A 23,394-nucleotide genomic window follows, 5' to 3' on the forward strand; every position below is an offset into this window, starting at 1 on the left:
GGGAGGGGATACGGGGATATATGTATACATATAGCTGATTCACTTTTTTATACAGCAGAAACTAACACAACATTGTAAAGCAATTATACTCCAATAAAGATGTTAAAAAATTTAAAATTAAAAGTTAAACACTGAAAAAAAATTGGGGGTTCGTAAACTATGGCTGAGGATCAAATCTCGCCGATTGCCAGTTCTTGTAAATAAAGTTTTATTGGAATACAGCTATGCCCACTCATTTGCATGTTATCTGTGAATGTTTTCGTGCTACAATGGCAGAGCTGATGTTTCAATAGATAACATATGGTCTGTAAATATTAACTATCTGACACTTTACAGAAAACTCTGACAACCACTGGTATAAATGAACTTGCAGTATATGCACCAAAATGTTAATGTGGATATTTCTAGATGCTGAAATTATGGATGATACTTTTTCTTCTTGATTTTGCTTATAGGTACTTCCTAAATGTCCTTAAATAAATACATATTTCTTTGAAGTGAGGAAAAAGTAGAGTAATATATTGAGAAAGACTCAGTAAAAAGAAAAAGAAACTCAATGTTGCCTTTTTTTAAGGCCACTGACTGATCATTACATACATACTTTGTATGTGGACCCAGGGAAAACGTTCTCAAAAATATCTTCTTTCTGATCAAGAGGGTTATTTTTCTCTCATGGACATACTTCATCATGTAACTGCTCATGTTTCAATCCTCATGCTGGTGGCTCAGAACAGTTGACAGATTCATTTCTAGCAAATATGTTGGTCCGTATAACAATCACTCCTGGGTCCATCTCATCCTCCTTTCACACATACTCGCTTAGCCCTGGTGACCTCATTGACTTATCTTTAAGTTAAATTTACCTTTTTTGTCATATGTTTTAATGCATCTACCTTAAATTCTTTCTAAAATAACACAGTGAATAAGCACAGCAGGAAAAACAAAAATATTAAAATCAAACAAACAGAAAACTTGGCAGTGATAGAATTAGAATTCAAAACACCGTCTAGAGCTTCCTTGGTGGTGCAGTGGTTAAGAATCCACCTACCAATGCAGGGGACACAGGTTCAAGCCCTGGTCTGGGAAGAGTCCACATGCCACGGAGCAACTAAGCCCGTGGGTCACAACTACTGAGCCTGTGCTCTAGAGCCCACAAGCCACAACTACTGAGCCCGTGAACCACAACTACTGAAGCCCACGCACCTGGAGCCCATGCTTCACAACAAGAGAAGCCACTGCAATAAGAAGCCTGCGCACCCTAATGAAGAGTAGCCCCCACTCGCCACAACTAGAGAAAGCCCAAGTGCAGCAACAAAGACCCAATGCAGCCAAAAATAAAAATAAATAAATAAAAATAAATAAATTTTAGAAAAACAACAACACTGTCTACCAGACTCCAACAACAGAGGGTCTCCACTCTGCCATGCTGACTCTGCTATTAGTCACTGGTACTTGGGTTTAAGACTCTTTCAAGGGGTCTTTACATTCAGAGTCTGAGTCAAGTTCTGATAATTTGGTACAAGCTTGGTTCTCTGTTCAAAGAATTTCAGGCATCAATCAAGGCAGGTTTTCTTCTCAAGCTGATACCGTAAATTCCATACGTCGGGGGAAAGGCTGGGCAGCTAAAGTCCTTCCACTTCTCAGCCTTCTCCAGCCTCCCAAATAGAGTGTGTGAAAAACTAGATATGACTATTTTTTTCTGAAAAGGTAAAATAATCATTTAGTAAGAAATCATTAAATAACTACATTTTGAAGGCCTCGAAAAGAATACAGAATCTACCCCCTTAAAAGAGTAGGGCAAAAAAAAAAAAAGTTAAGGGGCTTCCCTGGTGGCGCAGTGGTTGAGAGTCCGCCTGCCGATGCAGGGGACACGGGTTCGTGCCCTGGTCCGGGAGGATCCCACATGCCGCGGAGCGGCTGGGCCCGTGAGCCATGGCCGCTGAGCCTGCGCGTCCGGAGCCTGTGCTCTAAAACGGGAGAGGCCACAACGGTGAGAGGCCCGTGGACTGCAAAAAAAAAAAAAAAAAAAAAGAATAGGGCAGAAACCACAAGTGGTTAATAATGTGGTCCTCTCCAGTTTCTGCCCTCATTTATAACAGAGGTTGTGATGAGCATTAAATGAGTTCTATTACATACAGCCCTGAAAATCATGCCTGACACATAGTAAGCGCTCAACAATCAGCTATTCTTATTACTTTCTGATGGTTGCTGAATTAGGATAATTCTGAGAAAAAATAACAGGAAAAAAATGGTGCTTGAAGTCTTATATTTAAAAACGCTTTCCTTTTAATAGTATCAATATATTAATATTTCCAGTTTCACGCTCATGTCTTTACCAGTTCATCTCTTTGAAGGTCTTTTAGGGCAAAGATTTCCTTCCCCTTTTCACTGAACAATCTCCGAGCTGCTGAAGGTAAATTTAAAATTTCAGTGCACCTGTAATAAGAGACACAAAAATTGACCTTGCACATGCGAAGTTTCCAGCAGAGGAGAGAGGAAATAAAAGAAATCACGGGCCTGGATCATTAACAACAACTAGCTCAGCAGGACTGTGGGATAGTCAAGAGCTTGGCTCTGGAAACCAGCAGCCCCCTTTTGAGTCTCATTCTCCCTCTCCAAGTTGTAAGACTGGGCAAATTATTTAAGCTCTATAAGCCTAAATTTCTTACCTTTCAAGGTTGCTGTGAAGATTAAGGGTTGATTATGAAACATGCTTAGCACAGTACCAAGCATGATCAACAAATCAAAAAAACAAAAAAACCCACATCATTATTTATTTTTCACTCCTCAGTATGCCCCTACTTTCCTATTTGTGTGCCTTTTCTCTTGTTCTCCCTTCTACATTAAACACCTTCCTCAGCTTTTGCTGTTGAAGTTCTATTCTCTCCAAAGTTACATCCACCACCCAGCAGTTCCTCATCTCTCTCCACCAGAAGTGATCCCTATATATAGCTCTTTAACTCCCTTTCAAATAGGAGATTTTTGCCAGGTTAAACATTAAACAGTGATTTTTTTCCCCTCAAACAAGCTCTGGGCCAGCCCTGTGGATATTGAGATGAACGATACAGTTTCCTTGTTTCCTGAAGGGCTCCTTCTCTAGTAGCGGGGAGAGACCAGTCAGCAACTGAAGTGTGATATGAACTAGTGGGTGCTGTCACAGGCACCTGGCCAGGGAGGTGAGGACACAGGGGAAAAACAATGAATTCTTCCAGGGAAGCCTCAGGTAAGGAAGTAACATTCGGGGTGGGCCTTGATGAATAAACCAGAGTTCACCAAGTAGGGTCAGGACTTAGAGAAGTTTTATATGGCTGGAGCTGAGTTTGTGGACAAGAGGTAGAGCCAGATGAAGCTGGTAAAAAAGATGGAAACCAACTGAAAGCACTTAGGATGCCAGATTAATGAACGTGGCCTTTATCCCGTTAAGTATCAGGAAGTCATTGAAGGAATTATAGTAGAGGTATGGTGTTGGCAGATCTGCTTTTTAGAAAGTTAACTGTCAGAAAAGTGCAAGATGGGCTGGAGGTGGAGAGGCTGGAGTCTATATAGTCAGTTTAGGGTAGAGGTAAAGAGGTGGAATTCTGGGGAAGAGGAAGTAGAGCTAAACAGAGTGATGGGTCGTGTCCTAAAGAATGCTGTTTTATATTAGAATGTACTGTCTAGAGTAAATGAGTTAGAAGTGACTTTATGCTCATCAAGAAGACTCAGCTGTATGAAAAATATTTCTCAATTTTATTACCTTAGATGGCCAAAAGCAATCGAGCAGGTAATTAGGCCCTCCATTTTTCTGAGAGGTCTTAGAAGGAAATAAGCCAGTGGGAATTAAGTCTCTCCCTCTCCTGTCACAACTCTGGAAGCTGATGGGCTGGTGAGAACTGGACTGGGTTTCTCATCCATAGGAATTGTCGGGTGGAGGTATTGCGGGGCGGGTGGGAGGGAGAACTGTAAGAGAATTGAGCCCCAACCAGAAGGTTGGCTTAATTCTCTCTGGATGCTGCCCAAAGACCCAACCCAATTCCTGCTACTCACCCCAAATCCAAGCATGACCTAAGGAGCGTTACAATCATGATAATCTGATCCCACTCACATTTTCCTCGGAGAATTTTGGACTATGGGAGTAACCCGTTTTAGGACAAGTGGGAGAGTAAAGTGAAGGGGAAGCTGGTGGATTTTTCTTTCTTCTTTTTTTGGAAACCTGTTTTATTTTATTTTTTATTTATTTTATTTTTTTATACTTCTTTTCTTTTCTGAAATGCAAATCCAGCAGTAGATGCTAAAATTCAGATCTAAATTCACTACTGTGCTTTAGAAGAGTTATCTTTGCACTGGCTACACTGGCAAAACATAAGCAACCACTGAAGAACACATCTTTAGTTTGATGTAGCTACCACCGGGCATATATTCCTTAACTTCATCTACAGAATCACCCTGTCTTCAGTAACTCTTAAAACTTCAAATTTTATATATAGGAAGTAGTTTACTAAGTTGTTACCTTTTACTAGCCCAGACCCTTAATATTGCACAGTATTTTCAGGGTACAAATAGTAGACTCGTATCAGGAACTTTCCAACAAGTTCTGTGGAAACCCTATTTTAATAGTGCTGAATTCAACTGGCCCATGTAGGTGGGTTGGAGAGAACGGGATAAGCTGTTTCCTCTGTATTGAATTCCTCTAACTAGTTCATGTGCCAGCCAACATCAATGGAGAGAGAAGAAAAGAACTGGCTCTTAAGTGCCTAATAAGGAATGTGTACTCTGTGGTCAAACTGCCTGGGTTCAAACTCTAGCCCTCTCATGTATTGGCTGTGTAACCTTGGAGAAGTTACTTAACTTCTCTGAGCCTCATTTTCCCCATCAGTAAAAGGGAGATGTAACAGTACTTATCTCATAGGGATATCTTACAGATTAAATGTGTGAATACCTGTAAAGCACCTGACACATATAAGTCAGCAACACATTATTAAAATGGATCACGCACTGCAAGCACTTCATGTCTACTCTAGGCGTTTAATTCTCACACCCTTTCTGAGAAGCCTATTTTACAGATAAGGAAACTGAGCCTGGAGATTAAGTTCCTTGCCCAAGGTCACAAAGCTATTGAGTACAAAAGCTGAAATTCAAACCTAAAACTCTCTGGGTCTTTTACTACATCATATGGCCTCCTGAGAGGGCATCATCACAGAATAACAGGGAAGAAACTGAGGCTGAGGTACTGAGTGAGCAGTTCAGGATTTCTCTGTTACTGAGTTGGCCAAAAAAGTTCATTCGGGTCTTTCCTTAAGATGTTACAGAAAAATCCAAACAAACTTTTTGGCCAACCCAATACATGGGGGCAAGGGTCCTAGACATGAAGTCCTTTGACCCTCACACCAAGAGTTAGGACTGATAACCATGTGGCTTGGATTTACAGAGTATCCAGAAAAGCAGAGTCTTATCTCTGACTTTGTTCTCTCAGGACTGGTTTTTCCAATGCTCCATGTTTCCTGCAAATTTAAATATCAACAAAAACAGTCTATATCTATTATTTTTAAATGGGTCTTGTTATGCTGTTAGATCTCCCTTCAGCTTTGCAGATGGAAGAATCAACAACAACAAAAGATCCTCGAAACCGTCTAAAGTGAATTATTAAATTACTAAAGGATAGCATAATTTTCCTTAAATTCTATAAAACTACACTCTCATATTCAGCACGACATATTTTGTGAAAAAGTTTATACCAGGTGCTCTACTTTTGAACAGCTATCAAATTCTATGGGAATAAATCTTGTTTGGGTAGGAAAATATTGGTGAAAAGAAAAATTATAATGTAATTATAAATAATTTTTATTATAATAATGTATAATAAAATTTTTATTATAATGTATAATAAAAATATGGTATAGATTAGTGACAATTAAAAATTGATTTAAAGTAGGTAAATATCCTGCCCTCAGTTCAAACAAATTCAAACCAAAGTGCTGTAAAATTGTGAAATATATATTTTTTAATGGGGATAATTTACAGAGTTTGTAGTTCAGAAGCTAGGGGAAACCACTAGACCTAGAAATTTTGGGGAAAAACATATTAATTAGCATTGGTATCATGTACTTATAGCTTACATATTTCACAGATTAAAAACTCCAGAATCACTATATTAACAATTGTTTTCTTATATAGGTACATAGGTATTTTGTGTTATAATCATTCAGGCACTTGAATGGAATATATCTTTGCATTTAGGGTAGTATTTACCTCTCCAAAAGTTGGTGAAATCCAGTCTGGTTTGTTTCTGTTTCAGAATATTTAGTGACATAATTTTTCACATTCCCTTTCCTTTCAGTGTCAACATTTCTGAAAAAAATGATCCAAGATTTGATTGATATGGCAGTATACATTGTCAATTATCATTCAGCTTAAGTATGTGAATAAATAGTGCGGTTTTAATTTATCATTATTTACTCTAAAAAAATGCCTTTCTTAAAAAAATAGGATTTCAAATACTACCACAATTAAATATTAAACGTCACAAACATTTATACTATGAAAAATTTATACAAGAAAATAAAATTTCAATATCTGAATCCTTTTCCAATAATGTTGAACACTCTGAGATGTGAATTTATCAACTTTGAAGAAAATGCAGAGATTACATTCATTTTGCCTTTGATGTTTTATTCATATACTGTTCACATTTATATGTTTATTCATATATTACTCAGATACTGTTTCAGTTATCAATCCAAAACTAAAAATGTTTTTAATAAAAAATTAGTGACGATCACAGTAAAAGAATTGCAATATACATCATTCAAATTTTCAAGAAAGAATTGTGTATTTTTAGAATCTTTATATTTTATTAAATGAAAGATATAGTGTTCAAATGTAATGTTAACCAAAACACTCCCTATTTAAATCTTCTGTTACCAGTACTTACAGAAAGATTGGGGGGAAGGTGTGGGGAATGCTATTGATGATCCTGTAGAAAATTTTCTGAATCAGCCAAGAAAAATTAAACTATATTCAGTAGAGCTTTGATGTCAAATGTATGCCACTGTATTTTAATTATTTGGGAATAATTAATTCATGTAGAGAACAAAATGAATATTTGATTAACCAGGACACACTGTTCCATGAACTTAGCAGAGAGTTTCACATACTCTCTACTAGAATAGCTGTCCAAATTAACAAATCTCTCAAATTACGTTTGGATTACCTGATTGAATCATGCATTTTAAAACATAAATTGATCAGATTAAATCTCTATATAATTTTGAGACACATAAAGATAGGAAGGGATAGAAATTACCTGTTAATTTTGCATGTTAAAAAAAAAGTCATATACTACTTTAAGGGCATTACCCTCACATTTTATGTCTAGTAGAATGAGCTAATTATGAAATGTATGCGTCAAAGATTTCAATTTCAGGGTTGACTTTACTTTGAAGATTAAAATTTTACTTTATCATCTTTATAGGCAGTTCAGTGGACAGCCGATCTGAATGTTACTCATTGTTCAGTGATGTATGAAGTATATTTAATCAATGTGAAGAAAGTAATATTAAACTATTATCAGCAGCCTCAAATATTCTAAACATCTCAAAAGAAAGGTCAAGAGGTAATATCACAGCTAATAATATGAGAAACAATGTGTTTAATTCATTCTTTACATCAGAGTTTTGCCCTGATCTATGATTCCTTTTGTCATAAAATGTAATGAAAATACAGCAGGTGACTTTCTCCAATGTTGCAGAAATACTGGGTGTTTGGGAAGATTTTATTCCAACCTCATAATGTAAGCTAAAGGGCAGATCGATGCTCTTCTAGGATGGTAAACTTTTAAAATGTTATTCCAAGGCAAGGATATAGATTATGTAAAGTTATATTTTGAGAACTATATTTGTTCATTAAATATTCCAAATATCTAAATGTAAATAATTGTGTGTAATAACTTAAATAATGTAAATAATAACAAAGTAAATACTAACTTAAATAAGAAATTACAAAATTAGATTTAAGAAGGAATTTATGAGCTCATTTATTTCAAAATACATTAATAAACCCAAACAATAATGCTAATTCAAAATAGATATTGATCATAAAACTTTTTTTTACCAGAACTACTTATTTCTAACTCACGTTCTCTCGTGGTCAGCCTAAATCACCAGTGTTCAAATTAAGTTCCTAACATAGAAACTAAATGAATTTTAGTATCTATTTTTACCTCCAAATATCAATATGGGAGCCCTTTTTAAAGAATAAACACAAAATTTCCCCAGAAAAACATCCGTAATCAAGAAGACAAAAATCTGTAGAAATTAGAAAGTATGCTTGATGCGAAATATGAACAAGTTGTTCTTACTGCATTTTCTGCCTAGGTGAGATGTCTGGACTGATTATAATAAGGGCTCTGGTTTTGTTCTCGTCTCCATTCCGCAAAACTCTGAGTCTCACAGGGACATATTGCTCCAGTGTCTTAGAGATGGGTTTCTTCATGGGAGGACCGTTTGGAAGAAGCAGCCCTTCTATTGGCCAATCAAACTCCTTCAGAAAGAAATGACAAGAAAATTGATAATAAGTGAATAGGAAGAGTCATTCCTATATATAAAAAAATAAGCACACTTGCTTATACCTTTAATATTTTATTAATTCATCAAACATGTATTGGGCACCTAAAGATGTTCCAGACAATTCTAATTAACATTTTATTTTAATGAAGAGGAAAGATAGCAATTTTTAAAATGTATGTACAACCTGTGCTGTGTTACGACATAGAAGATTTATTCCCTTTCAGAGAAACATCATTCTGGAAATACAGAACTGAATTAGTTTGGAATGTTTTTTGCTCCTGTATAAAATATCTCTAATCTATGTGAAGAAAGGAAGAATGTATGAAAAGTGGTTTTACAACCCGAAATAATATTGTCTTAAACTAAGTCTATTTGGGGAACATAAATAACTTCAAATAACAGAGTGAGATGAGTGAATGATAAAGCTTAAACAAATTTCAAATATTTCAGTTGTAGAATTTGGTTACTTTGTAGCCATCATTCACACATTTATTTATTTATTAATTCATGCATTATCCAAATATTTAATAATTGTTTCCTATATTCCAGGCACAGTGATAGACACTGGAAATAAAACTATGAACAAGACTGGATACTCATCGTCGAGGAATTTCTAGGGGATGCTCAGAAACTTACCTAGAAATAAACTGGCAATTGCAATAACGTGAGTATAATAACAACAGGGTACAAGGTGTGATGGGACCACTGAGTAGAACCTAACTCAGAAATGCCATGTAAGAGATCGGAAGTCTTAGTAGGAGTTAGTGCGGTAAAGGAGGGGTAAAAGGATGGGACAGTGTATGTATCAGATTTGAGAATTAATAGAACATGATGTTCAGGGAGTAAAAAGAGGCAAGGATGGCTCCCAGGTCTGTAGCTTGGACAACTGGGTAAATGGTATTGCCATTCACAGAAACAGACATTTGTGGAAGGAGATTAAATGAAGGAAGGGATGATCAGAGATGATGTTAGGCAAGGTCCAAGGTCTTTCTTTCCTTCCTCCCTCCCTCCCTCCCTCTCTTCTTTCCTTCCTTCCTTTCCTTCTTTTTTTCTTTCTTTCTTTTTCTTTCCTTCCTTCCTTTCCCTTTCTTTCTTTCTTTTTTTCTTTTCTTTCTCCCTCTCCCTCTCCCTCTCCCTCTCCCTCTCTCTTTCTCTCTTTCATCTCTCTCTCTCTTTCTTCTGTCCTGGCAGCAATTACTTTCCCATTAACCTGCAGTAACCATTTTATAAAATATGACACCTCCATTTAAGTGTGGGTCTGTTTCTGTGTGTTCTGTTTTCTTCAATTTGCCAATTTCTCTCTCCCTGTCCAGTACCATACTGTGTTGATTATATCTGGTAAATCTTGATATTTGGCACGGCAAGTAGCCTTACCTTATTATTCTTCTTTGGAAATTGGCTCTTGTTCGCCCTTTACCATGTCATATACATCTAAGAAACAGCTCAATTAGTTTTTTTAAAGTCTGTTTAGGACTGTAATACTCTGTAGCAGGTTAAGTAATTTCCTATCAATCCCATTTTGTTAAGATTTTTTTTCTTAAATGTATGTTGAGTTATGTAAAGTTCTTTTTCCTACATTTATTGAGATGTGCTCATATTATTTATCCTTTCATTGGTTATATATTAGTTACATTAATTTTTAAAAATTTTAAGCTAATCTTGCATTCCTGGATCAATCCAAATTGGTCACAGTGTATTATCTTTTTTACAGATTGCTGTATTTAATTTGCTAATATTTTCTTTAGGATTTTTGCTTGTATGTTCATAAATGGTATTAACATGTAATTTTCTTAAACTATCCTCATCAAGGTTTGGTATCAAGTTTATCCTAGCCTCATGAAATGAGGTGGGAAGTGTTACTTCTTTTGCAATATTCTGAAATTTTGTTTCTTATATGTTTGGTAGAATTTGCCAATAAAACTATTTGGTAATGGTGTTCTCTTTGTGGGGAGATTTTTAACTACTGATTCTATTTTTTTCTATGATTATTGGACTACACAAGCTTTCCATTTCTTCTTGATTCTATTCTTTTAAATTACTTTTGTCCAGGAATTTGGCCATTTTATTTATTTTAAGTTATAATATTTATTAACATAAATTTACTTATAATATCCTTTAATTATTTTCTTAATTTCTCAGCATCTATACTTATATCTTTCTTTTGTTCCTAATATTATTTACCTGCTTTTTTTAAATTAATCAGTTTGGCCAAGTATATACATTTTATTAATATTTTAAAAGAACCAGTTTTTTGACTGTTGGTTCTGTTTTATACTTATCATATGTTATATTGATTTCTCTAATTTACTATTGATAATTCCTTCTAATTCTTTGAGTGCATTCTGCTGTTATTTTCCTAACTTCTCGAGTTGGATACTTAATTATTAAATTTTAGTCTCTCTTCTCTTTTAATGTAAGCATTTAAAGTTGTAAATTTCCTTCAAGTATGCTTTAGCTGCATCTCACATATTTTTCTTTGGTTCTAAATATTTCCTTTTAAAATTTTCATTAGGATTTCTTCATTATGCCATGAGTTAGTCAAAATATCTTTTCAAATTTCTCAATATAAGGCCTTTTCTAATTATTTATTTTGTTACTTATTTCTAACTTAATCCATCAGCAGAACCTGCTTCCACTTTCAAAATATATCAAGGGCCCAATTACACTCCATCACCTCCACTCCCAGCACCCCGGACAAAGACACTAGTTTCTGTCACCTAGAAATTGCAAAAGCCTTATAACTGCTTATTCCTGCTTCTACCTTGGCCCCTTTTTTCTCTATTATCCTAATGATTCTATTAATACTCAGTCAGAGCATATCACTCCTCTGCTCCTAACCTGTCAATGGCTTCCCACCTTGGAGTAAGAGCCAAAGGTCTTACAATGGCCCAAGGCCCTGCATGATCTGTAGCCCTCTCTTCTCTCTGGCCTTATGTCCTGCTGCTCTCCTCTTACTCACACTGCTGCTGCCACATTTACTTCATTATCCATCAAACACAGCATCTCAGTTCTATGCATTTCCTGGAATGCTCTTTCCCTAGAGATCTTATTGATCTTCAGGTCTCTACTCAAATATCACCTCAGTGAAGCCACATCCCTTGTCAACTGAAAATTTCCAAATCCTGCCCTGCCCACTATCCTTGCTTCTACTTTCTCCTTAGTTCTTATCAATGACTAACATTTATGAGAACATGTGATGAATGGCCAAGGGCTCTAGAGCCAGACTTCCTGTATTTGAATCTTTAACCCACCACTCCAGTTGTGTAACCTTGGGCAAACCTTTGACCAAAGGGAGATAGAAGCTGATGGATAAATTCTTCCCTCTTTCTTCTCCAGGAGAAACTCTCCTAAGAATACTGTTTAAAAGGCTCCTTGGAGGACAGCTTGATAGCACATTCTTATATTGGCTTTTCTTCCTTCTCTGCTTGTCTCTTACTCTTTCTCCCTGGGACTGTACTCCCTAACTAAGTAGTAGCACATAAGCCATTTGCCTCAGGCTCCTCTTTCTGAGGACCCTAAGCAAAGATGCCATAGTCCACATGAACTAAAAATAGAGGAAATTTCCTAAAGGCGGAGCCATATTGAGCAGGCAAAAAGTTCAGGCAATCACTGCAGAGGTGGTCCTAGTGTCCTGTCAGTGTCCGTCTGACATGACCAAGATACAGATACACAGGGGTTGGGGAGATGTGCTGGCACGTTAGACCAGTACAGACCAAGACACATGGCCTTTAGTTTATGGAAGGGGAGAACATTTTTTTAAAGCTAGTACAGTAAGTAATAATTTACTAATTTATATTCCCTTGAAAAGCTATTAGAATCTTGCAATTATACTCAACAATCATATAGTTCAAGGAAATGTGTTTTAAATAAATATAAAAAATATCTGAAAGTTGTGAAGATTAAATCTTATGAAATGGCATCTAATGCTCTAATTTGTTTGTAAGATGAGTCAGTAAATAACATTAATTTCATTTAATTAGGAGAAAAGCAATATAAATAAATGTTTAAAACTCTCATGAGTGAGTGTTTTTCAGTCTAATGTTTTTTCCTTTATAATTTTTGTATAATATTTTGCTTAGTAAATGTGTTCATAATAGTGGCATACCATGAGTCTAACTTATTGTACTTCTAAATAAGCAAAATTTGAATTAATGAAGTTTTACTGTATTCTTGACCTTCACTGAGAACCTTTCACCTGTATGGAATTTAAATTGCAGAGGGTAGTATTTATTTAGATATGTGTCTATTATTATGAATGGAGAAACATGGGGTCACTTTCCCTTACTATTGTTACTGAGAAGAAATACCAAAGGTTATGACAAACATTGTATATTTTCATTTGAAACTTTCCTATAAGGGTATAAGGGTTTTACTTAATATGAGAGGTGGTGGAGGAGTGGAGTTGTATAATTCTTCAAGAAGTAAGTTCAAGACGGACCTGTAATTCTTCCACAACAAAAATATTAAGCAATTCAGAGCAAATCAACATTTGTACTAGTTTTAGACAAACTATCATGTAGCAAGGGTTGAACTGGTGGAGGAGAAAGAGAAGAACAGTCTTCTCATTAAAAAATGACTGTCACGGTCTTCCCTGATGGTGCAGTGGTTAAGAATCTGCCTGCCAATGCCGGGGACACGGGTTCGAGACCTGGTCTGGGAAGATCCCATATGCCGCGGAGTAACTAGGCCTGTGCACCACAACTACTGAGCCTGTGCTCTAGAGCCTGCAAGCCACAGCTACTGAAGCCCACACACCTAGAGCCCGTGCTCCGCAACAAAGCCACAGCAATGAGAAGCCCTTGTACCACAATGAAGAGTAGCCCCTGCTCGCTGCAACTAGAGAAAGCCCAAGCGCAGCAACAAAGACCCAACTCAGCCAAAAATAAATAAATAAATTTATTAAAAAAAAAAAATGACTGTCACATTGACATCTTGTGTAAAATAGCTAATATTTCCCCCTTTTCTTTTTTTCGGAACCACGGAAGGGAAAGGCAATTCTCCCTTGAGCTTAGTCTGTGAGAAGTCAGTCTGAGTTCATAGAGTTAAGATGCAGTACTAAGATTGTTTTTCAATACCTAAACATGCCATAACGCTGATGAATTTATCTGAAATGTGCTATCGTAGCCCCTAGTTATTTTTAGATCCTTCCACGTACTAAACATGTCTCATAACAGGTGGTAACCACCGCAGACAGTGGCTTTAACACCACCGCAGCACTGCTGATTTCAGATGGCTTCCTTTGCGTTCCAGTTAGATGAATGAAGGCCAAGAGTCTTCTCCATGACATCACAGAAACTCAATCCAAAGAGATGAAAAATTATCATGGGTTTCAAAACTTTCCAAATGTATGAGCTATCACTGGCAGTTCTTTCAAGCTACCTCAAACCTTGTTCTACTGTTTAAGGCACTTTTACATTGTCTTTCATAGAAATAGAGAAATATGGTGTCAGGATAATGAAGGACAACAAAAACATGGATTAAACTGACTGGAGTGCTGTTTCCTTTCCTTCCATTTTCTCCATTGGAATTCTAATGTTCCCATTCATTTCATTTTGGTTTTCTACGTGTTCACACTACGCCATGGCACAGCTGCATGGTCAGCAGACCTTTGATGAGCTGTGGTGCTCCCTTACATTGATAATTCTGCTTTTTCTTTTTCATCTCTCTCTCACAACCAGAGGCAGCTTGTGCTTCTTTTGGGAGTCCAGCTCTTAACCAGTGACCTAAATTTCTTAGTCAAATTGGCCCTCCCTTATCTATTTATTACTAATAAATTAATAGATTCTTCAATTTTTTTCTTTTGGGCCTTTCTACATCTCCTTTTCCTCCCTTTATACTGACAGCTAGCTATCATCATCTCTTAACAGATTAATAAAATATGTACTTTTAACATGCTTTGTTTAACATGGGCCCCTCCAAATAGATATATTTTACTTCAGTAATTTAGAGAGATTAAAATCACTATCCAGTGGCTCATTCTAAAATTTTAAGTCTCTTTAGATTTACTTTTTGCAATGATTTCATCCTCAAATATGAAAATCCATTGCATTTTACCATTAAATGTTAAGAAGTACAACTTCTCAATTTATGACTTTTCCCATAAGGGTGAGAACCTGAGTCTCTAGAAATTATTCCAGTGAAGTTAGTCACAGAATTAACCAAAATAATTCATTCATCTTGTGGTTTTAGGAAGTTTTAACATATTTTAAAAATACTGATGTACCAAGATACATGAAATCTTATTTGCTCATAAAACATAACATCAATTGCCTTTTAGAAAGAATAATATTTAACAAGGAGAAAAAGGTGAAATCAGTTGCCACCACTGAGAGAGGTAAATAGTTTGGTATTAATGTACTCTGAGTCACCACAAAAAAAATTCTCATTATACATATTTCCTGAAATCTCCCCTTGGTCATCATTCTTTTTTGAAAAGTTCTAGTCAAGGAATTTGCAGAAGATTTTGAATCTCACTCAGGATAGTGTTTCTTAGATAGTTTTCTTAGATTCAATAGTTTGACTTAATTTTCAAGCCCATTCAGACAACTTTCTAGCTAACTTTCCTCATACTAACTCTCTGGCTGAATAAACTGGCTCAGCAAACAGCCTTGAAATGGGACACCAAACTTTTTCTGTGAGTTCTTCTTTCTCTCCCTTCTTTGTCCTTTATTCACAGAGTCTGTCTTTGTCCTTTTCTGGTTCCTTCCTTTTTGACACACAGCCTATACTTTTTAAACTGTAAGCTCCATGAAGGTAGGGACCATGTCTGTCTCCATTTTTGCTTTGTCTGCATTGCCTAAATATATAATAAATAGTGGTTAGATAAGTAATAAAGTTGGTAGATTAAATCTGGAATAAAATTAACATGTATGCTTATAGTGGTCAAAGGGTTCTGAATCCCACAATATGAATATCACATTTCCTAATTACAGATTATTTATATGTAAAGTCTTTCCAAGAAAAAGTTAATTGTGCTTAATTACACATAGATAAAATCATCTTTTTGCTTAAAAAGTCAATCATGTGGAAGTGGGGCTGGAAGAAAATACGGTTCCTTCACATAAGATGAATCCAGTCTTGAAGTCAAGTAGAGTGCATTGAATTGGAATGAGAACTATCTCTGTTCTCTGCTTGGTAAGTGTTTTCTTCTCTTCCTCAAACATTTCAAGAAATAAGAGGATCCTTAGGCTGAGTCATTTTGAAATACATGGTCCATTTTCCTCACTTTAGTTTATTTAGTGCCTTAGTCCTTTCTGTTTAGTTCACAGGTCAAAGCCAGGGCTTTGTTGGAGTACAGTGACTTCTTAACCATTTCACTAAAAGCTACTGTTCTGTTTGAATGGCTAGAGAACTGTGGGGCAATCCATTTTCATTCCTAAGATCATTTAGTTGGCAAATTCTAAACTATTAGCAAAAATGTTATTGTTTTAAAAGGTAAATGTTAAAAGGAATATGGTTAAGTTAGATTTCCTAATATAATTACCATTCATTTAAGTCAATTAATTAGTTAACTGAATTACTTTACCTGTATACTGAGGTTGAAAAAAATGTAAGCACAATATCTGTGAAGTCTACAATAATTATAAATTGTTCTCTTTCCATGTATAAGAAAGTACACTTCCTTATGAGGCATCCCTGTCCACCTCCAGGCGGGTGGGAAACTTAATATTCCAATTGGAAGTGTCCCCATTTCTGCCAATTTGGAAAAGCCTTTTTGTCTAGTTTTTAGCTCTGTACTTTTGGATACATATTGAATCAAATTAAATGTTCAAACTTCTTACCAGAACTGTTATTTCTTTTCAAGGATATACCCTTCCTTTCCCCTGCCTCAATGTGGTTTCTGGGCATAGATGAAAGTTCAATAAACCATATGCCACTGGGAAAAAGGGTTCATGGTCTATATGTGGTACTTGTCCTTGACCCTCAAAGATCTCTAAGGATGTGCTCTTCTCCTCTTTGGATACTGGGCAACCTGCTGATACCTGTTCACCTCCAGCTGAGAAGTAAGTTATCCTTTCTGCTCTCTAGGTTTTAGCCTTCCTAAACCTCTGAAGAAAAGCCTACAATTAGCACAACTCACAGCTTTTTTTCTTGGCCTATGCTGGGCCTATTTGTCTCTGTGCCACCTCTCCACTCCTGGCTCTATGTTGGCTCTCACTATGCTGCAAACCCTGAGTCTTAGGCATATAATTCATCTAGCCACTGGCTCAGGCTACCCAAACCACAGCCTCTGGTATTTTGAAGATCTCATTTCTCTCTCTAAATAAAAAAGCCTCAGATTTCTAGACTGTTGCTTCACTACAGTCTAAATATTAGGGCATATTTGAGGCTCTAAACAATGAATTCTTGGTTTCAGCTGGAATGACTCCATCTGTCCTTCCCCTAAAGTGATGAGACTCATTGATTCAATCACTGAGGACACATAGAGAATTGTGATTTAAGGGGAAAGAAAAAACTTGATTGAGACCAGAAAATTTGACAAAACAACTAAAAAAATCAGGATAAAATATATATATATATATATATTTTTCCTAGACGTGCAGACTCAGCGGCCATGGCTCACGGGCCCAGCCACTCCACGGCATGTGAGATCTTCCCAGACCAGGGCATGAACCTATGTCCCCTGCATCAGCATGCAGACTCTCAACCACTGCACCACCAGGGAAGCCCAGGATAAAATATTTTTTAAAAATCTTTTGGAACATATCACTGACCTAGCAATAAAGCAAGACATATTAGAGACCCAGGGCGGTAAACAGAGTGCTGAAGCTGGATCTTATCTTGAGGAAGTTTTCCAAACCCAGCAAACTTCTGTTTCCATGGTCTTGAGGGGAAGGGTGCAGAATTTCACCCAGAATTTCAAGGCCTAGCCAAGGTGGGAATTCTAACAGGAGACCCTCTCCTCTCATAAAACAAGAACCACAAAAGGATAAATTTCATTGAAAAGGCAAGCCAGAGACAATAACTCTCAGTGGTTGCAAGTAAAATAGACCAACTCAAACATTTTCTCTGTGTGGAAGAAAAAATAATCTTCATTGAGAATTCATACCATGGGCTGACCTCACTTGCAGTTTAAAGCATATTAGATAAAGATGAAGAGAAAATTAATAATCTGAAAGAAATGTTTCAAAATATGATCCAAAAATACATTATAAAGAGGCAAGGAAATGGAAAATATAAAAGAGAGGTTAAGAGACAAGAAGGTCAAAATGAGAAGGTCTAGCATACACCTAATTAGAGTTTTCTATAAAGAACAGAGGGGATAAGAGAGATAATACTTGAAGAGATAATGGGTGATAATTTTTCAGAAATGATGCAAGATATCAATCCACAGATTCAAGAACCTTGAGCAGGAAAAATAAAAAAACTGAAGAGACCCAAAGAAAAGAGAAGATTTTAAAAGCAGTCAGGGAGAAAAGACAGATTACCTTCAAAAGAAGAATATTCAGAATTATAGCTGACTCCTCAAAAACAGCAAAGTCAGTGATGTTATCTTCAGTTTGCTAAGTGAAAATACCCTATGTGAATGAGGGCAAAATAAAAGACTAAGTTCACTTAGTAAAAGTAAAAATAAATTTTTAAGTAATCTAAGATAAGTAAAAACTCTTTGCTACCAAAAACTAAAAGAAGGGTATACTAGGCAAAAGGAAAGTAACCCCAGCTGGAAGGACTGAGATATAACAAGGACTTAAAAGAAGAAAGAGAAAAAATTAGGAGTAAATCTAAATTAATATTAACCACATACAACAATGTTAATATCTTGTGGAAATTTTTTTAAGATAAGAATAAAATAGATGACACTAATAGTGTATAAGTTACAAATCAGACAACTGATGTTAAAGCATTCTAATGTTCTCAATTATTTAAGATAAGAGTAAGTATATTTGTTAACTTTAGATTTTGATCATTTACATATGCAAGCTAAAACGTTCAAAGTAATAACAAAAAAAATGGAAATAGAAGATATAATTTCCAATCTAGCAAATGGTAAAAATACAAGAAAAAAATTAACCTAAAAGAATATAAGAATGGTGAAAAGTGAAACAGAGAAAAAAGCAGATAATAATCCAAATATATATGTCATTACAATAGATAGAAAAGACTAAATCCCTTGGTTTAGAAATGAAGATTGTCTGACCATTTTTAAAAATTAACTATATGCTGATTACTGGAGAGTCCCCCTAAAACAGAAGAGTATACAAATATAAAACGTAAAAGGATAGAAAGAAGATATATAAGGCAAATAACAACAACAAAAAAAGCTGATATATTTCTATTCGTATTGGATAACTGAAAATTTTACTAGAGCTAGAGAGAGTCTACATAATGATAAAAGTTTCAATTCATCAGGGTGATATAATATTTCTGAACATGTGTGTGTCTAGAACTAAATTTCAAAATATATAAAGCAAAATATGACAGACTAGAAGAAGAAATAAATTCCATACCCATTCCATATTGGATGACTTAAATGCATCTTTCTAATTAATTGATAGAACAACAGCATCAATTGATCACTTGCACCTAACAACTGCAAATCAAAAACTTCATGGAAATTTTCACACACATTGACCACATACTGGGACTTAAAATAAGGCTCAACAACGATGTCTTATACTAAGCAGTACAACCTCATTAAGTTGGCCACTGGGAAGGACTGGCCACATGTAGGTAAGCTTATTCCAGAGAGGATTTTCAACTCTGGAATGTTTCCACTGGCCTGGCTTACCAGTCCCTTCATGTTTTATGGCCCACCTAAAACAAAATAAAAGACAAAAAGGAATTTAGCAAGGTTAAATATCACTTTAAAATATTCATTGAGTACTTCTTATTAGGTAGGCAAAAACTCAGTTTGAATTAAAAACCCAAATCTGATAATTTACTGTGTACAAGAGACATAAATAAAAGTAATTTTTAATGAAAGAATACATTTTTAAAAATTGGGATAATAGACAGTGGAATTTGAGGCAGAAGGCAAAGTAGAATAACAGTCAATTTATAATAACAATGACATAAATAACAAAACTAACAGAAAAAAAATCAAGCAAAACTTTTTAGACATTTAAAGAGAAATCAACATATATATAATGTTGGAGACGTCATTACATCACCAACAGATTATGAACTACTTGGTAAATTTTTTAAAATTTTTTATTGGAGTATAGTTGATTTACAATGTTGTGTTAGTTTCAGGTGTACAGCAAAGTGAATCGGTTATACATATACATATACCCACTCTTTTTTAGATTCTTTTCCCATATAGACCATATCAGAGTATTGAGTAGAGTTCCCTGTGCTATACTGTAGGTCCTTATTAGTTATTTTTTTTACATATAGTAGTGTGTATATGTCAATGTCCCAGTCTCCCAATTAATCCCCCCCTTCCCCGCTTACCCCCTTGTACCGCTTATATGAGGAGTCTAAAAATCTGGTACAAATGAACTTATTTACAAAACAGAAATAGAGTCACAGATGTAGGTAGCTTTTTTTAAGTAACAAGTAAGGACATAAAATACTTGACTGCTAAAACTAGTAAATGGAAGTATGACCATTTACTTATAGACATTTTAATCTGTTAACAGAAAATGTGTCTTTCTCAATAATTCTTGAAACATTGTAATATTTCCAAACACTAACAAATTAAACTTCAATACAGTTTTAAAATAAAAATTGAACAAGTTACACTTTGAGACAAATGACACAAAATTAGATATAAATGAAAGTTTAAATTTCACAATTTCAACCACAAGACAATTTTAAAAATACATTCTCTCTCCCAAAATACTATTATACCAGACAAGGGGAAAAAAATGAGCTCCGATCTAAGGCCAGCACTTCTGCTTGTTGGCTAGATCCTTATCCTCTCTCATCTAGGACTTTGTTCCCACCCTGAACTATTAATTTTCCTGCCTTTCTGGTCATTCCATCTGCATAATGTCTGAAAGCTTGATATCTTAAAAAAAAAAAGAACTTTCTCTATACCCCACTGTCCACCTCCAGCTGTTGCTTTATTTCTTTGTGTTCCCTTACAGCAAATTCCGTAAAAGACTCATCTCCTCTTCTTCTCCTCCCTTTTTTCTCTTAAACCAATTCAAACTAGATTTTTTAGAGATCTCAGAAACTCCAGTGAAAATGCCCAATCAGGGTTTTAACATCACTGAAACCAAAGGTCATTTCTCAAGACATAACTGAACTAACATCAGGGTCTAACATGATCATTCCCTCCTTTTAAAAACACTTTCTTGATTTGACCTGACTTCATTTGACTTCCATGAAACTACTTTCTCCTGCTTTCCTCCCATTAGTAGCCAAAATTGTTAGCCTCCTCTTGTGTGCCATAGGGTGGGAACTATAGCCTATGAAAAATCCAGGGCCTGCCACATCAATAGAGTTTTTCGATGTCCACTGGTCTGATGCGTGTAGGGCGATTACCATAAGGTAAAGGACAGGTTATTGATGAAAAGAGTCATCCTTCTGAATGAGATGCCTATGTAACTTCACCCCATCAAGGTGTCTTTAAAAGGAGCTGGTCAAGTTCAACATAACACTGTTAATAAACATTCACATACAGCAAAGGCCATTGGACTGCAGAGTTCCAGCACAGTGTGAGCTTTTATGTAAAAGCAATAGACCTCTTAATATGATGTTTTATAAATGAAAAACTGACAGACTCTTAACTATAATGGCACTAGCGGGCCCAGCTATAATGACTGTACACGTGCATAACATAAATTAGAACTTTACAGCATCATTAAGGACTTTGGAGTCTTAATTCCTGAAAGTCAGCACTAGGTGGAGACAATGATTCGTGCAATGCTTTCAGGCAGCCTTTTTCTTGCCCCTCTGAGAACTTATTTTTATTTAATATTTTCCATTCGTTTCTTCAGTATGAAAGAAGGCGTTCTTAAATAATTGTCATTTATAATAGAAACACTATATAAAACAAAACATCTCATGTTTTGAAAAGACTTACTTGAACACACACATATATACACACATGCTACAAGGTAGCGAAATAAGTTTCAAAGGCAAGTTTGTTTATTTAAAACAGTATCTTTATTAACCCTGCCTTTCCATTAAAGGTAAAATTCTATTTATGATATTTCATGAGTATCTACCTTCATGGACAGAAGTATGACCAAAGTTAAAATATCTTCCTGGATTTACATAAACCTAAAAGATAAAAATCTTAGAGGATCATTCCTCAGCATTTCAGTTGACAGATATCTCTTCCCTCAAAAACTAAGTCCAGAATTGATCATATCAATTTAGTCTGATTAATGGAGTCATTAATCAGAATGCTCTATTCAATTAATCTTATAAAGGAATGGGAAACAAAAACACTTTAGATAATGTTTTCAGAGTCTAGTGCCTTTGCTGGAACTTCAGCATTGTGACAGGCTCTGAGACATCATGCAGGACTGTATGCACTGTGACAGGAAAGTATTATTTTGCACTCTTGGAAATCAATAGTAATATAAAAAGAAACCTAAATGTGTCCCAGTTGAAGAGAAATAGTCTTTTTTCATATTCCATCAGGACACAATTACATTGTTTCCAACAATGTAATGAACATAGCAATAAAATATGATACAATATATAATTTGGATCTGATACAGTAAATTATAAATACTATGGCAAATTCCAACTTAAAGCAGCAGTCTCTAATAAACATGCATGTAAAAATGACCAGATGCACATCCTACAACTGTCAAAGAAACTCTAACTCTTTGCTTTACACCAGGACCTGTTTATTTATTTTACTGGTCATTTTTCAGTTTTTAAGTTTATCTAAGCTGCAAGATTAGACCACTTAGAATTCATCTATAATTAATTTAAAATTGCACGGCTCCTCAGAAATAGTGAAAACACATTATTCATACAAAACAGTTATATGTTGCATACATGGATCTTGATAGAAATCAGTTTATAAGACTAACATTGGGTGCCCCATCTCTGAAAAAAGAAAAGGATAGGAGAAAGAAATGGGCAGATTGCAAAAATGGTAAGAATAGTAGAATAACTACCTATTTTGATGGGATTTAATAATAGCCCAACACATTTCCATAGATTTGAACTATTTTGAAGTTTCTAAGAGTCTAGTCCTCTAGAGAGAGAAGAAATTATTTGAAATCAGGAACTACATATACAAGCTCATCTTAAACATTGTATAAGGGTTAAAAGATTAGATACATAACTAGAAATCTGAATCCATCCGTTATCAGTCTCTAGGCTTTTACTAGTATCACTGTATCAATATTTTAGGCTACATTAATCTTTCAATTTAGACTGAATATTAAAGCTAAATTTAATAGTTTAAGAAAATAATTATTTTAAGATTTAAATTTTAAATAACTTTAATAGAAACAAGGCACTGAAGACTGCAGTGTTTTTAATTTACAAGCCAAAATTTACAAAGATCAAGTAATTTCTGCATATTAAACATTATTCTACTTTTTTCCTAGAATATCTTGTAGAAACTAATAAATACACAGGGAATTTGTTCTTCTGTTTTATATATTCCCATTTGCTCCATCTCTTCACATTATTTTGATAACTAGGAAAGTACTTAAAACAGAGAATGAATTGTAATGGCAGCTAAAGGCTAAGAGGGGAACTCAGTGATCATGTTTCCATCTTGCATAACTGGGAATTTTTAAGAATGAGAAATAGTTCCAACAATTATGCTGAAAAGAATACTTATTTCATAACAATTTCCATAATTGTATATTATATTCTATCAATTGAAAATCATCAATTAAGACTTAACACAATTCATTTTTTTAAAACATCAATTATGAAATACAGCGGAAACCTATAGTACATTAATGGTAATTGCCAGGAGTATGTA

At 35.2% G+C, this 23,394-nt stretch overlaps 1 protein-coding gene across 1 annotated transcript in view; it reads right to left on the reverse strand.

Moving 5' to 3' along the window:
- Positions 1-23,394, reverse strand: part of DCDC1 (doublecortin domain containing 1) — a gene marked incomplete at both ends in the record, with an annotated part of 430,017 nt that overhangs the window by 58,298 nt on the left and 348,325 nt on the right. Inside the window, 4 exons of the mRNA XM_082844001.1 lie at positions 2,337-2,436; positions 6,229-6,327; positions 8,336-8,514; positions 19,172-19,298. Coding sequence (XP_082700127.1) covers positions 2,337-2,436; positions 6,229-6,327; positions 8,336-8,514; positions 19,172-19,298 — 505 coding nt within the window. The remainder of the gene's footprint in view (positions 1-2,336; positions 2,437-6,228; positions 6,328-8,335; positions 8,515-19,171; positions 19,299-23,394) is intronic.

Source organism: Leucopleurus acutus, assembly GCF_964270905.1.
Source record: "Leucopleurus acutus genome assembly, chromosome: 8".
NCBI lineage: Eukaryota > Metazoa > Chordata > Mammalia > Artiodactyla > Delphinidae > Leucopleurus > Leucopleurus acutus.